General features: G+C 34.9%; 1 protein-coding gene across 2 annotated transcripts in view; it reads left to right on the plus strand.

Moving 5' to 3' along the window:
• Positions 1-6,824: 6,824 nt before the first annotated feature.
• Positions 6,825-14,192, plus strand: part of IMPG1 (interphotoreceptor matrix proteoglycan 1) — a 154,555-nt gene continuing 147,187 nt past the window's right edge. For both annotated transcript variants that reach the window (XM_017506835.2, XM_037730818.1), the window contains exon 1: positions 6,825-7,113. In XM_017506835.2, coding sequence (XP_017362324.2) covers positions 7,047-7,113 — 67 coding nt within the window. In that variant the 5' untranslated portion in view covers positions 6,825-7,046. The remainder of the gene's footprint in view (positions 7,114-14,192) is intronic.

The following is a 14,192-nucleotide window of genomic DNA, read 5'->3' on the forward strand; positions in this document are numbered from 1 at the left end:
AAGAGAGACAAGTTGCCTTCTTTTCCTATTTCAATGTCTTTCATTTCTTCCTCTTTCCTGATTGCTCTGGGTAGGACTTCCTGACTATACCAATTTTCTCAGTAAAACTAAAGGGCAGATAGGTGAAATCTGGGGAGAAAATCATTAGGATGTTAATATTAAAAGGTGAGAAATGGAATTTTTTGTAAACTGGAAAAGTTAATTTATAGAGAAAACTAACAAAGTTATGTGTTAAATTAATCTAGGCCAATTTAGGTAAATACAAATAGGTTGAGTTTAGTAGGTTACATGGGTACTAATAGTTGAAAGTGGTTTAGAGGTAGCTACTCTCCTACAACCTCATTACCAGGTTTCAGTAAAAGAAAGAATCAAAGAAAAACCTTCTACACATGCAAACTATTATTAAATTAGCAAGCATTAGTAAGCAGTCCTCAAATAGACCATATCACCTATTCTGTAGGTTCAATAAAATCCCAGTTTGGTTTCAAAAAAGAATTGAAGTCCTTCCAACCATGCATTACATGAGCTTTCTTTGGTATAAATGCAAAACAGTCTATACGCAAATTTAAGTGGTCTCATTTTCATCATCAGTTAGCAAGGATCCTCCAAAGAGATGACTAGGCAACAGGACTCTCGAGGAACAAGCGTCCAACTTCATCATAATACTGAAGAGTGACACACTAGACTTGTGTCAGAACAGGGAATCCTTCTAAAATATTTTAACCAATTCACAAATTTTAGCTATTTCTAATCTCACTTAGTACATACCCATTTCCATTATCTAATTAACAAACCACTAATTTCACCAAAGAATGCCCATTTCTATCCTTCATTATGCTAGTATTTAAAACTCTGGTGTTAATTGGAATTAAAAGACATTGATGATTATAGTAGCCATCTTTGGAGTGTGGCCTCTTTGCTGAATGTCTATTTGAGACTTCAGATCATGCATTTCACTCATTTTTACTGACAGTTAATAAGTGTAGGATTCTAACTTGTGATCAGAGACTGTGCTTAAATCACTTATTAGCTATGAAATGGTAAGAACTTCCTTAACCTCCTTAGCTTTAATGTCCTCATATGCAACATGACAATAGTAGTCACCTAATATGGTTAATACAGAAATTAAAGACATCTAAAAACTCAAAAATATTTGTTACTATGATTAAAGTGCTTTGGCTAGCATTTTTCATACGGCATCACTTTGAAAGGCACTGAACTGGTAACCCCATTTCGTTATCTTTATATGCATTATATCACTTTCAGATTGTGTGCCCCTGCAAGAGCATATGTCTTTGTGTTTCATGCTCTAACACTTTTTTGAGTCCTACAAAGTGAAGCAATTCATAAACTTCTTTTTAAGCAAGTGCTTGTTAAGCAGACAAAATCTTGCACTAGCAGATCTTGATCTCGATCTCTCTCTCTCTTCCTCCCTTAACTGTGCTACAAATACACTTTCACCATGCCTCTTGCTCTGCCTCTAAACAATCCTCTTCTAAAATAGGCTTGTGTTTTTTCCTGACTAGCTGATTAAACTAATTCTCTCTGATCTTTTGCTGCTTGACTATATAAAAAGAAATCTCACTCACCGCCTCTTTTTCGCCATCCACTTACACTGTAATGCACTGCAGGCTGACTTCCTCCCCCACTAAGCTACTGAAATGACCTTCCAAAGGTAACAGATTTCTCCCTATCACAGTTCCGGCAGTTTGCTCAGCACGCGTCTTCTTGATTCTCTTTGAAACCCTTGACCCTGCTGATCATTCATACTTCCTTGCCGTGTGCCTAAGTTCTCAGACAATAAGAACTGGAGGAATGCAAGCCACAAAGATATTTCAGTAGCATCATTTAAACTGGGTTTTAATGTCTCTCAATTCAAGTCACTGTGCTCTTAGAATATGCAACATTTATCGTGACTTCTTCAACCACATATAGAAGGGAATATATGTAACTTGCTGAGACCAAACATGTGGATTCCCTTAGCAGTTGCGGCTAATTATTTTTGAAAAATCGGCATTTCAAAATACATGCAGATTGACACGTTTAAGATTTTTTTTTTAAATTGCCTGCTTGTGTGTTTTTCTAGTCTGTGGCTTATGATGATGTTTACCAATGGACTAGATCAGTTCATTCTGTATTTGCTGTATTTATTACCAAGAACTTGGAGAGGGGCAAGGAAGCGAGACAGGAAAGAGCCCTATGTTAAGAGCCCTTGGAGGAAGGCTGACCTGCTATTTCTCCACAAGAGGATGGGATTATTCAGCCTTCCCACACTAGGATTCAGTAAAGAGGTCTCTGAGAAAATAATGAGAAATAACAATGTAGGTCCTCTGTATCTGGGTTGCTATCAATCTCATCCTCACTAAAACTGTCATCTTGAGGCCTTATCATTGCTTCCTTTTATTTTTGCTCTAGTGCAGCCAGCTTTTGGTAGGTTCCACCTGTCTCTTCTTTCCTCACTATGTCTGAGGAATCCCTTTTTGTTTAATCCTACAGTCTTTTGCTGACAACGAAGTGAGGTGGATCCAGAGGGTAAATTCAAGGGATGGAATCCTACCTTAGATGACATTCCAATTAATGTTACTGTTGTGTTTCTGTGCATTATATCCCTGATTTCTAAGTTACGATTAATAATGAAGGGAAAACTGAGCTACGCAGAGTGAACCTTCTATTAGCAAGAAAGGCATTTCTTAAAAATATCCAGAAATACAGATGAAGATATTAGGGTTTTTCATAACTAATACAACCTATTCCCTCCAGATTGCAGATTTAATATGTATGACAGTGCCTATTTGCCCCTCCTAGTGCTGGTTCCTTCTAGGAGAAGTTCAACTACTAATGATTAATCACACATTTTGATGGTGATGGAAATGTATCAAGAATCCCCTGTGCCTGCCTGGATTGGAGAGACAAATCAACAACCAATATAATGTGAACAAAGAGAAACCTAGAAACAGTAAGAGGACATTAGTCCTACTACCAAAGAAAAGACTACACCATTTCAGAGACAAAAACTTTTAGATTTCTGTGTAACCACTTTACATATGTTTAAGTTAGTAGGTGTAATGTGAAGGAAAAAACCAATGTAAACAGTGAACACTTGATGGGACACCTTGCCTTTTCATGGCTTCTCTTCTGTTCAGTGTTAATTTGTCCAATCAGTATCAGTTACTTGCTCAGCATGTTTTTCCTATAGAGGGAACATAGTGAGGGACAACAGAGAGAACACAGGCTTTGAAAGCAGAAAGATCTTGAGTAGAAAACCTGCTTCAGTTTTATTAGCTTCATAGTTGAATAATGTACCCACCATCTCTAACTATCAGTTTTCTCAACTGTGAAATGTAAATAAAAACAGTACTTACGAGCTGGGTGCAGTGGCTCACACCTGTAATCCCAACTCTCTGGGAAGCCGACACAGGAGCATGACTTGAATCCAAGAGTTTGAGACCACTTTGGGCAACAGAGTGAGACTCCATCTCTACAAAAAATAAAAAACCTCTATTTAAAAATTAATTTAAAAAATAGTGCTTACCTCACAAGGGTGCTAGGAAAATGTCACATAAATGCATATAAAGCACCTAATTGAGAGTTTGGTATTTAATAGGAACTCAAAAAATTGTATCTATTTCAATTAAATGAAATCATTTCTTTGTGATATTAACTAATTCATTTTGGTAAACATAATATGGTTTGCTCTGTGCCTCCACCCAAATCTCATCTTAAATTGTAATCCCCACATTTCAGGGGAGGGACCCAGTGCGAGGTGTTTGGATCATGGAGGCGGTTTCCTCCATGCTGTTCTCATGATGGTGAGTGAGTTCTCACAAAATCTGATGGTTTAAAAGTCTGACATTGCCCCCCTTGCTCTCTCTCTCCTGCCACCATAAGAAGACATGCCTTGTTTCCCCTTTGCCTTCTGCCATGATTGTAAGTTGGCTGAGACTCCTGAGTCATTCTTCCTGTTAGGCCTGCCTGTTAGTCAAAGCTTTTTCTCTTCGTAAATTACTCAGTCTCAGGTAGTTATTTATAGCAGTGTGAAAACGGACTAATATAAAACTTATTATTTGTATTTATATATTTCAGATGAAGAAATATGTCTGGAAGAATATAGTGCCTTTTCTACCCTACCTTGTACATTTTAAATGCACCACTGAAATTCTGCCACAAAATAAAGGGGAAAGCTTACCTCTAAGAATAATAGTTATAGTTGACAACCACCTTGACAAAGCACTTCTGGATTAATTAACAGTGACCCATAATTAGGCACAATAGTAATTAGAAAACAACTTGATGGTCCCAGAAAGCATTTTCTTGGGAATAATGAATATTTGTCATTCTTACTTGCTTTCTAAGTGGGAGTTATCAACACTAGTTTCCCAGATTTTTCATCAAAAGTGGAGAAAAAGGCATAAGGTACTGCCACCAAGAGAAACTTTTAAATATCTGTTATTTTAAAACAAATTAAATACTTTTATATTCATATCTATGATAGAGGATATCTTCTTGAACACAAATTAGTCTACCCTATATTTTTCTTAAGCAACACATTTAATTAAGGAGACTGTTAGGAGGAAATTGTTTTCAGAACTTGAAATTGTTGGTTTCTTTCCTAGAGAAAGAAGAAATACTTCACGACAGGGTTAGAAACGTTAGTATAACATAAAGCTATATAGCAAACCAAGAGAAAATTATTTCCTCAGCTAATATGAATGCATTTTAGGAATATTTATGTGTAAATGTGTATCTAGTCTATTGCATTCTCATATCATTTTTCCTACATATGGTTATGTAAAAATAGATATGGCTTTCACCGAGTTCATTTCTCATTTTCAGATACATTGTTATAAGTAGGATTCTATACCAGTTGATGGTAATTTTCTTTAAATATTACAAAAATAATCTGTAGTTGAAGAGAAGACCTAAAAATCTATTACCTTTGACCAACTCTGCATGCCCCAAGAAAATAATGTTTAAGGAATTTAAGTATAAAGCCACAACAAACCATGAGAAAGAAGACCACAGTAATAAAATTTTAGAATTTCTACAGCCAACATTTTCAATACCTAAGTGAATGTTATTTTCAACCTAGAATTCTATATCCAGCCAAACTATCAACCAAGTATGAGGATAGATGGAAACCATTTTCAAACGTGTAAGATTTTAAATTTATTGACCACAAACTTTCAGTAATGTACTAGAGCATGTGCTCTGCTAAAACAAGAGATTAAGAAAGAGACAATACAGGATCCAGAAATCACAGAATCCAATACAAGAGAGAGGCTGAAGGAATCCTCAATATGATCGTGAACAGCAATCCCCTGATGACTGCTGTAAACAATGACAAGAAATTAAATCATACAGACTGGAGAGGGTTAGAAAGCTCTGGGAAACAGAGACTATCTGAAGTGTTTAACTATATGAAGAGATTTATATATCCAGGGTAACATTTGGGGGTAATTTATTATTTTGTATTTAGAAACTAAGAAAAGGTTTAAAAAAAAAACAATGAGACAATTCCCAAAATTATCATAGATGGATAGTGATGAAGAGTATAGGCTCTTGGTCAGGTGCTGTGGCTCACGCCTATAATCCCAGCACTTTGGGAGGCCAAGGCTGCCAGATCACTTGAGCCCAGAAGTTCAAGACTAGCCCAGGAAACATGGGGAAACCCCATCTTTACAAAAGAATACAAAAAATTAGCCGGCATGGTGGCATGTACCTACAGTCTCAGATACTCAGGAGGCTAAGGTTGGAGGATCACCTGACCCCAGGGGAGTTGAGGCTGCAATGAGCCAATGAGCCATGATCACACCACCACACTCCAACCTGGGTGACAGAGTGAGACCCCATCTCAAAAATAAAAACAAAAAGGAGTATAGGCTTTTGAACCAGACTCTTTAGGTTCAAATCCTGGCTCTGCCACATATACTTTTAAAGAGATAATATTAATAGTACTTACATCATCATATTGAGAAATTATGGATAATCTATGGACATCTCTAAGAACAATGTCTATCCACAACACAAGAGCTCAATACACAGTGGTAATTACAGTGTGTTTCATGGCTCAGGAATACATAGCATGTATATAGTCAAAATAATGTAAAACCAAATATTCAAAACTGAAACTACAATAACACTGATGTAGACAGATAGAAAGATGTTTATGGTGAGTGGAAAAGGTGAGTATGGAAGTAAAGTTATTCTCAGCATCCATTATTTGATAATATCTAAAAGTGAAAACCTCCAAAATGGTAATAGAGGCATGATATTTAGCAGTGCAAATGAGGCTACTAAAAGAATTAGCTTAATGAAGTAAAAATGGCTCCCCTTTGAAAGGAAGTATGGGTAGAAGAAAGGCAGAATTTTTTCTCATAAACTTTGTAAAAAATAATTGACTCCTTAAACTCTGTGCATACAGATTTTAAAAATTAAAACCAGCCTTAAATCAAAAAAGCCACATGTATGTAATTCCAAATCAAAAGCAATTTATAAAGCAGAACATAGAAGAGAATTGAGACAGCTTCACTACCTGCAGAGACTAATACATATTGAATAACTATATACTTTCAGGGATAGAAATTAAGCTCTTTTAATGGAGGTTTCTTGTTCATGTCATTTTAGAAACATCTACCCTAAGTGTCAGCCTTATTCTCTGCTTGGCAGGACTTCCCCTGGCTCTATGTGTCACTGTAACAGGTGAATAACTAAGAAAAAAGTGTGTCTGTAGACACTTGTTTATAATGGCATTCAGGGTCCTGGAGCTAGGCTGACAGATGCTCCTCCAGAAGGTTAATGAGATAAAGGTTCCTCCAGCTGGCCCTTAAGCAGAGATTACACCTAAGGGAAAGACAAGCAGATTATCCCAGAAACAGACACTGCTACATGTTCTTCATAAATTACCACGCTCATAAAGGTAAACCAAGAAGGTTATCCTCAATCAGCGGGTATCAATATTTAATTATTTTTCACGTTTCTGTTATTCTTAATGGGATTTGAGGTTGTTCTGTGATTGTTATCAGAATTACCAATGCACAAAAGCCAGAATGTATTTGGAAATTAGAAGAGCTATTTTTGTTTTTTGGATTTTCCTCCAAGTTCAAGGAACCAAAGGTAAGTTATTTTAATGTTTATTTTTAAATTGCTTATCTATAAAATCTACTGATGGAAATAATATTTAGAACCAACAAGGTTACCAATTTACCTCAGGGGCTAGTCTACAGTAGGCCTTGAATAAATATTGCTTGATTGATTGACTATTTATCAGAAATGATTCTCACTTGATTTAATATTTATTATATGATCTTAAGTACAGTGACACACTAGGAGAGATTAATGCATCCTATTTGCTGTTCTAAAACATTCATTGAAAATTCCTATTATTAATACAAACTACATTGTATTAATAAAACTCACACAAAACTAACTCCATTTATCCACCCAAACTCAACAAACAAAACCTAAAGATAAAATTAATGTTTTAAATAATTTATGGTCAGACAAAAAAAAGTATTTTTTAACCTTCTCATAATGAAATCATGAGTTGCTTTCCCTTAGAAAATAGCAAGTATGCTTATATTTTCAGGGTTCATGATGACAACCAACTTCAAAATTTGGTTGTTTTTGTAAGTTGTACACATCAAAGGACTAGGCAGTGTGTGTTGTTATGGCAAATCTACATCTGAATATGAAATTAAAATAAGCCACAAACAGGCTGTTTTAAGAAAAATCATGTGTGTTTTAAAAAAGAAAAAAAAAGCCTGTTGGAGAAAGCTTCAATTTTTTTATATAAGCCTAACTATTATACTCAATCTTTTTAACATTTGAAGTCGATAATGGTAAGGTTTTTGTTAAGGATGACATAGCTTCAGACAATAAACATTTTAACTAAAGTATTGGTTTGGAACATCCATGAAAAAGTAAAATTAATAGTCATTGCATATGTATGTCATAAAATAACTATGATTCCATCAGTTATTTTATATAGAATTTCTCAGTAGTTGCATTTGGAGGGAGAAAAAATTTCTCGAAAAGGTTTCTTCATGTTTTGTTATTTATAAACAATAGTGAAAGAAGCAAAAGTTTACTTTTTCATTAAATTATCAATTATATATAAATGTTTATATTTATAAAAATCATTGTAATTAGAAATAAATAATGAGCTTCTGGTATATTCTGAACTGAATTTGTTGAAGTAAACCAATTTGACTATTTCATAGACTTAACCAAGCAATTCAGCTTTGTTAAATTTTTTGTTACATTAATTCTGTTAATTTAATTATTTTTTATATTTTCATATATTACATATCAGCTATTATATGCAACTCCAAATATAATTATATATCATATTATATACAATTATACTATATATATATATATATATATATATATATATATCAGAAGTGAAATGAAATCAGCTTATCAAAAAAACTGCCATTTGTTACATGCTTACTTCTAGGAAACAATGCCCAATAATTGCATAATAAAAAATTCTAACATGTTGTTTTTTTTAATATAGATTTAGGGAGTACAAGTATAGTTTTGTTACGCTGATATATTGCATACTGGTGAGATCTGGGCTTTTGTGTAGCCATCACCCGAATAGTGTACATTGTACTCATTAAGTAATTTCTCATTCCTCACTCCCCTTCCACTCTCCCATATTTTTGAGTGCCTAGTATCTGTTGTTCCACTCTCTTTGTCTTGTATACACATTATTTAGCTCCCACTTGTAAGTGATACCATGCAGTATTTGGCTTTCTGTTTCTCAGTGATTTCACTTAAGAGAGTGGCCTCCAGTTCCATCCAGGTTACTGCAAAAGACATTATTTCATTCATTTTTTTGGCTGAGCAGCATTCCATGGATATATAACCACATTTTCTTTATTCATTCATTTATTAATGGTCACTAGTGTTGATTCCATATCTTTGCTATTGAGAATAGTGTTGCAATAAATATTCAAATGTAGGTAACTTTCTGACACGATGATTTCTTTTCCTTTGGGTAGATACCCGCAGTGGGATTGCTGGATCAAAGGGTAGTTCTATTTTTACTTCTTAGGTAAATCTCCATATTATCTTCCATAGAGGTCATACCAATTTACATTTCTGCTAATAGTGCATAAGCATTTACTTTTCTCCACATCCGTGATTTTTTTTGACTTTGAATAATAGTTATTCTGACTGACGTGAGATGATATCTCAATGTGATTTTAATTTGCATTCCTCTGAGATTAGTGACATTGAGCATATTTTTCATATGCTTGTTGTCCATTTGTATGTCTCCTTTTGCAAAATATCTGTTTATGTTCTTTGTTAATTTTCAAAAATAATTTTAACTTTTACTGTAGGTCCAGGGCATACATATGCAGGTTAGTTACGTAGGTATATTGCATGATGTTGAGTTTTGGGGTACAACTGACCCCATCATGCAGGTACTTAGCACAGTACAGAAGAGGATGTCTTCCAACCCTTGTCTCTCTCTTGCCCTCTTCCCTCTAGTCATCCCAAGTGTCTATGGTTGTCATCTGTATGTCCATGGGTACCCACTGTTTAGCTCCCTCTTATAAGTGAGAACATGCACTATTGGGTTTTCTGTTTCTGCATTAATTTGCTCAGGATAATGGTCTCCAGCTTCATTCACGTTGTTCCAAAGGACATGATTTCATTTTTGGTTTTGTTTTTTATGGCTGCAAAGTGTTTTATGGTGTATATATACCACAATTTTTATTTGATCCACCACTGATCAGCACCTAGGTTGATTCTATGTCTTTACTGTTGTGAATCGTGCTGTGATGAACTTACAAGTGCATGTGTCTTTTTGGTAGAATGATTTATTTTCTTTTAGATATAAGCCCACTAATGGGATTGCTGGGTCAAATGGTGGTGTTTCTGCTTTAAGTTATTTTGAAAAATCTTCTTTGACCACTTTTTGATGGGATTAGGTTTTTCTTGTTGAGTTGTTTGCATTCCTTATAGATTCTGGATATTAGCCCTTTGTTAGGTGCATAATTTGCAAATATTTTCTCCAATTTTGTGTGTTATCTCTTTACTCTGTTAAATATTTCTTTTGCTGTGCACAAGCATTGTACTTTAAGTTCCATTTGTCTATTTTTGGTTTTGTTGCATTTGCTATTTAAGTCTCAGTAATAAATTATTTCTGTAGGCTAATGTCTAGAAGAGTTTTTCCTAGGTTTCCATTTAGAATGTTTAGAGTTTTAAGGTCTCATGTTTAAGTCTTTTATCCATCTTGAGCTAATTTTTATATACAATGAGAGATATTAGTCCAGTTTAATTCTTCTGCATATGACTATCCTATTTTCTCAGTACCATTTATTGAATAGTATATTCTTTCCCCAGTATATGTTTTTGTCAACGTGTCAAAGATCAACTGCTTGTAGGTATGTGACTTTGTTTCTGGGTTCTCTACTGTATTCCATTCTATATATATATCCTTTTATATCAGTACCATGCTGTTTTAATTACTATAGCCTTGTAGTATCATTTGAATATGTTGTTTCTAGCTTCTTTCTTTTGTTGTTTTTTCTATTTGAGCTCTTTTTTGGTTCCATATGAATATTAGTATTGTTTCTAATTCTGTGAAAAATAGCATTGATATTTTGATGGGATTGCATTGAATTCAGAGATTGCTTTAAGAAGTATGGCCATTTCCTGGTACATTGATTTTCTGTGCCCTAGCTGCTTCTGGCAAGTTCTCCACTATGGTCCAGCACTTTCCTCTTGAAATTCTATTTATAATTTTTCAACTGTAACTTTGAGTCCTTTTCTCTTTTTTTTTCTTTTAAATGGAGTCTCTCTCTGTCACCCGTGCTGGAGTGCAGTGATGCCATCTCAGCTCACTGTGACCTCTGCCTCCTGGGTTCAAGTGATTCTCCTGCTTCAGCCTCTTGAATAGCTGGGACTACAGATGCCTGCCACTGCGCCTAGCTAATTCCTGTATTTTTAGTAGAGGCGGGGTTTCACCATGTTGGCCATGCTGGTCTCAAACTCCTGACCTCAAATGATCCACCCACCTCAGCCTCCCAAAGTGCTAAGATTACAGGCGTGAGCCATCACAAGTCTTCTTTCTAAGGAGAACTGGTATCCAATGTCTCCAGTCAGCCATATTGGAAAAAAAAAAAAAAAAAACTAACTTGCTACTCATTTAGGGCTTTTTATTTCATAAGAATCTTATATCTGTGAAAATATGTTAATCTTCAGTTAGCGAGGTTTATATTAATTAAAGTTTTACCTCAGCCAACTGGTTTCTTATTTGTGGCCAATTAAACATCATGAGTATATTTACATACAAAATGGTTTGGGGAGAGAAAAGAAAGGTTCAGTTCAACACAACTAGCTTCAAACACAACAAGCTTCTAACACAACAACTGGATGTTTAGCTAAATTCAGCAGTTTCATTTTAAAAGCTGTGTAGTTTTGAAAAATTAAAGAAACAAAAATTACCAATAGTAGTTCCATCTAAACACAATCTATGCCAGCATTACTTTTTCTAGGTATGTGTATTTAATTTTTACACGATTGCAGCTCTACCACACACAAATTTTATATCAGCCTTTTTTTAGTTTTATTATATCATATGAATGTTCCACATTGCCATCTAATTTTGACAAGCATCATTTTATTGGCTGCATGTTTCTTTCAGTAAATGTGTCAAGATATGCTTTATCTAAATACTCAACAAAACTAATTATTACTAATTATTGTTATTGCAAATAACATTGCAATAAAGAGCTTTGTGCATAAGCCTCAGTATTTAAGACTCAGCATAAATTCACTAAAGTAAAATTATTGGGTCAAAGCAATGTAAACAGTTTTATGGTATTTGACTCACATTTACAAATTGTTTCTCAAAAGTTTTTCTCTGCCCTTAGGTGACTTTTTACCAATTTAATTCTGCAGAATGCTTACCGTATACTCAATACTGTGCTAGATACAGAATATAAAATGATTCAAAGACATGCCACTATTTCAAAAGGTTTCCTTTAAGCTTTGCAGATTCTGAATGTAGTTTTTTTCCACAAATACCTAAAGGTGAGATAGCTTTGATTTCAAAATATTCATTAAATAAAATTGTTTTAGCACAACAAAAGACAGTTCAAGAACTCAAAGAACAATTACTTCATTAAGACACCAAGGCTCCTTTCTTTGGGCTCATAATGGAAATACCAGTTGCATCTGATATGCACATCACTGATTTATGTTCTTACTTTTCCATTTCACATAAATAATTTCATTTAATTGCTTGTGACATTCAATGCGTAGGAGAAAAGAGAAGAAAGAAAATTTATCCTTGGCAAGTCCTAAAACAGAAATAGTGTTTATCTTAGTATGTGTCTTTTCCACTACATTTGATTATACTAAATGAAACCTTTAACTAAGTTATTATTAGTTCACTAAGGTAGGATAATTATTTTAGTAGCTGTGAAATGTCAGGAAATTTGCATTTTAGACACTCCACTTCTTGCCAGTCCTTTACTATTGGGGTATGTTCTCATTTCATAAAATTACACAAAAGATATTTTGCTTCATTGTGGCTTCATTAACAGGGAACATAGCTTCATTTGCATATCTGAGACAGCTGCCCAATGGTAGGCACATTAACTGTGTAGCTCCTATATTTTGTTCACCTGTGCTAGTCTCAGATCAGCGTCATTCAAAGGTCCCAGGCTGACTTTCTTGTTCAATTATGTCTGAGAGGATGTCCTTAAAATGGAAACTATGTAAACTGAAGACAATTCATGTACAAATGAACAATCTGTGGCAGCACGACAGAAACCATTTATTAGATTATATATTTGCTTTAATAATAAAAATCACTTGCTGCCTTGTGGCCCCTTTACGCTTGTGTCACTAATCACACTCAGGAACTATTGCGTGTGTGAGCTAATTAAACAGGGCTGAAATGACCTCCTAGTTTCTTAGCCATTTCTGTTAATCATGAGAATGCAACCACCTTGAACATCAGCTGCATTTGCATACTAATTATGTCTGGAAATTCGGATCCTCCATACCTTTGGTGCCGCAATCATTTTCACATATTTTACGCTATTTTAAAATGATTCTTCCAAAGCAAGAAAGTTTATTTTTCACAGTAGTCTCTAGGTTTATATTTTAACTTAGCATACATGTTGTATGACCATAATAAAAATCCTGACCTCATCATTGTATTATAAAGTACCACACTCAGGGGTAACTGAAGTCTCCATCCACACGACCCCTTCTTGCTTAAGGGTAGAAAAGACCTCTGCAGTCGTGGGGAGGGAACTTGTTATACCAAGCCTTAGAAAAACACAAAGCAATTTGCTGAAAGAAAGGAAAGTCTCTGACCAAAATGTGAGTTGTAATCTTCCACAGTGGACAGTTTTCAGCAACCACTGGGCCTAAGTTTACTGTCTAAGAAGGTCTTTGCTTCCAAGGCTACGATGTCAGCCTCACAAAGCAAGATCACCAAGGCAGATGAAACCTGTAACAAAGGAGGAGGGTGCACTCTGCTTTGGGTTCAGGGCAATCTGCATGCCCAAGCTTATCTCACAATGAGTTCATGAGGTTGACTGACACAGCCCTGGTAATGAGAATTCATATATGGAAATGCTGCTGTCAAGCTCTGAACTAGCAGCAGAATGTGCTGCTGTAATTATTTACTGAGAATGTTCTCCCTCTATTGCTCCTCTCTTCCAGCCATAAGGAATGTAAGAAGAATATGAAAGAGCTACAGAACAGCAATCCTGCTTCAAAGCATATGGTTGTATTAAGTCGATAAATATTTTCTCATTTACATTCAGTCATTCTTGAGGAAACAATGTCTTTCTGTATGCCTTTGTAAAGTCATCTTAATTCATTCCAACTTCATTTTCTTCATTCATCCATCTTAAGTCTCTTCACCACAGCAAGCATCTATTTTCATAACTGGCCCCAGAAGAAGAGTTAAGGAAAACTAAATGAAGAGAAGTTTTGTGGAGGAAAGTCAGAACCTCAAAATCAGTGAAAAGTTTCTGCGTCAGAACTGTTTTAACACCATAAAGAAAATAACACATGTAGGACTAATTTATCTGTCTGAAGCTTCCTGCTCCATTTATAAACAAGCAAAAGTTACATTTAAGTAAGTTGAACTATGAAATACTACGACACTATTATTAACCCATTGTACCCAGATCAGCTTAGACCTAATCAAA

The sequence above is a fragment of the Cebus imitator genome, unplaced genomic scaffold (genome assembly GCF_001604975.1).
Source record: "Cebus imitator isolate Cc_AM_T3 unplaced genomic scaffold, Cebus_imitator-1.0 Scaffold363, whole genome shotgun sequence".
Taxonomy (NCBI): Eukaryota; Metazoa; Chordata; class Mammalia; order Primates; family Cebidae; genus Cebus; species Cebus imitator.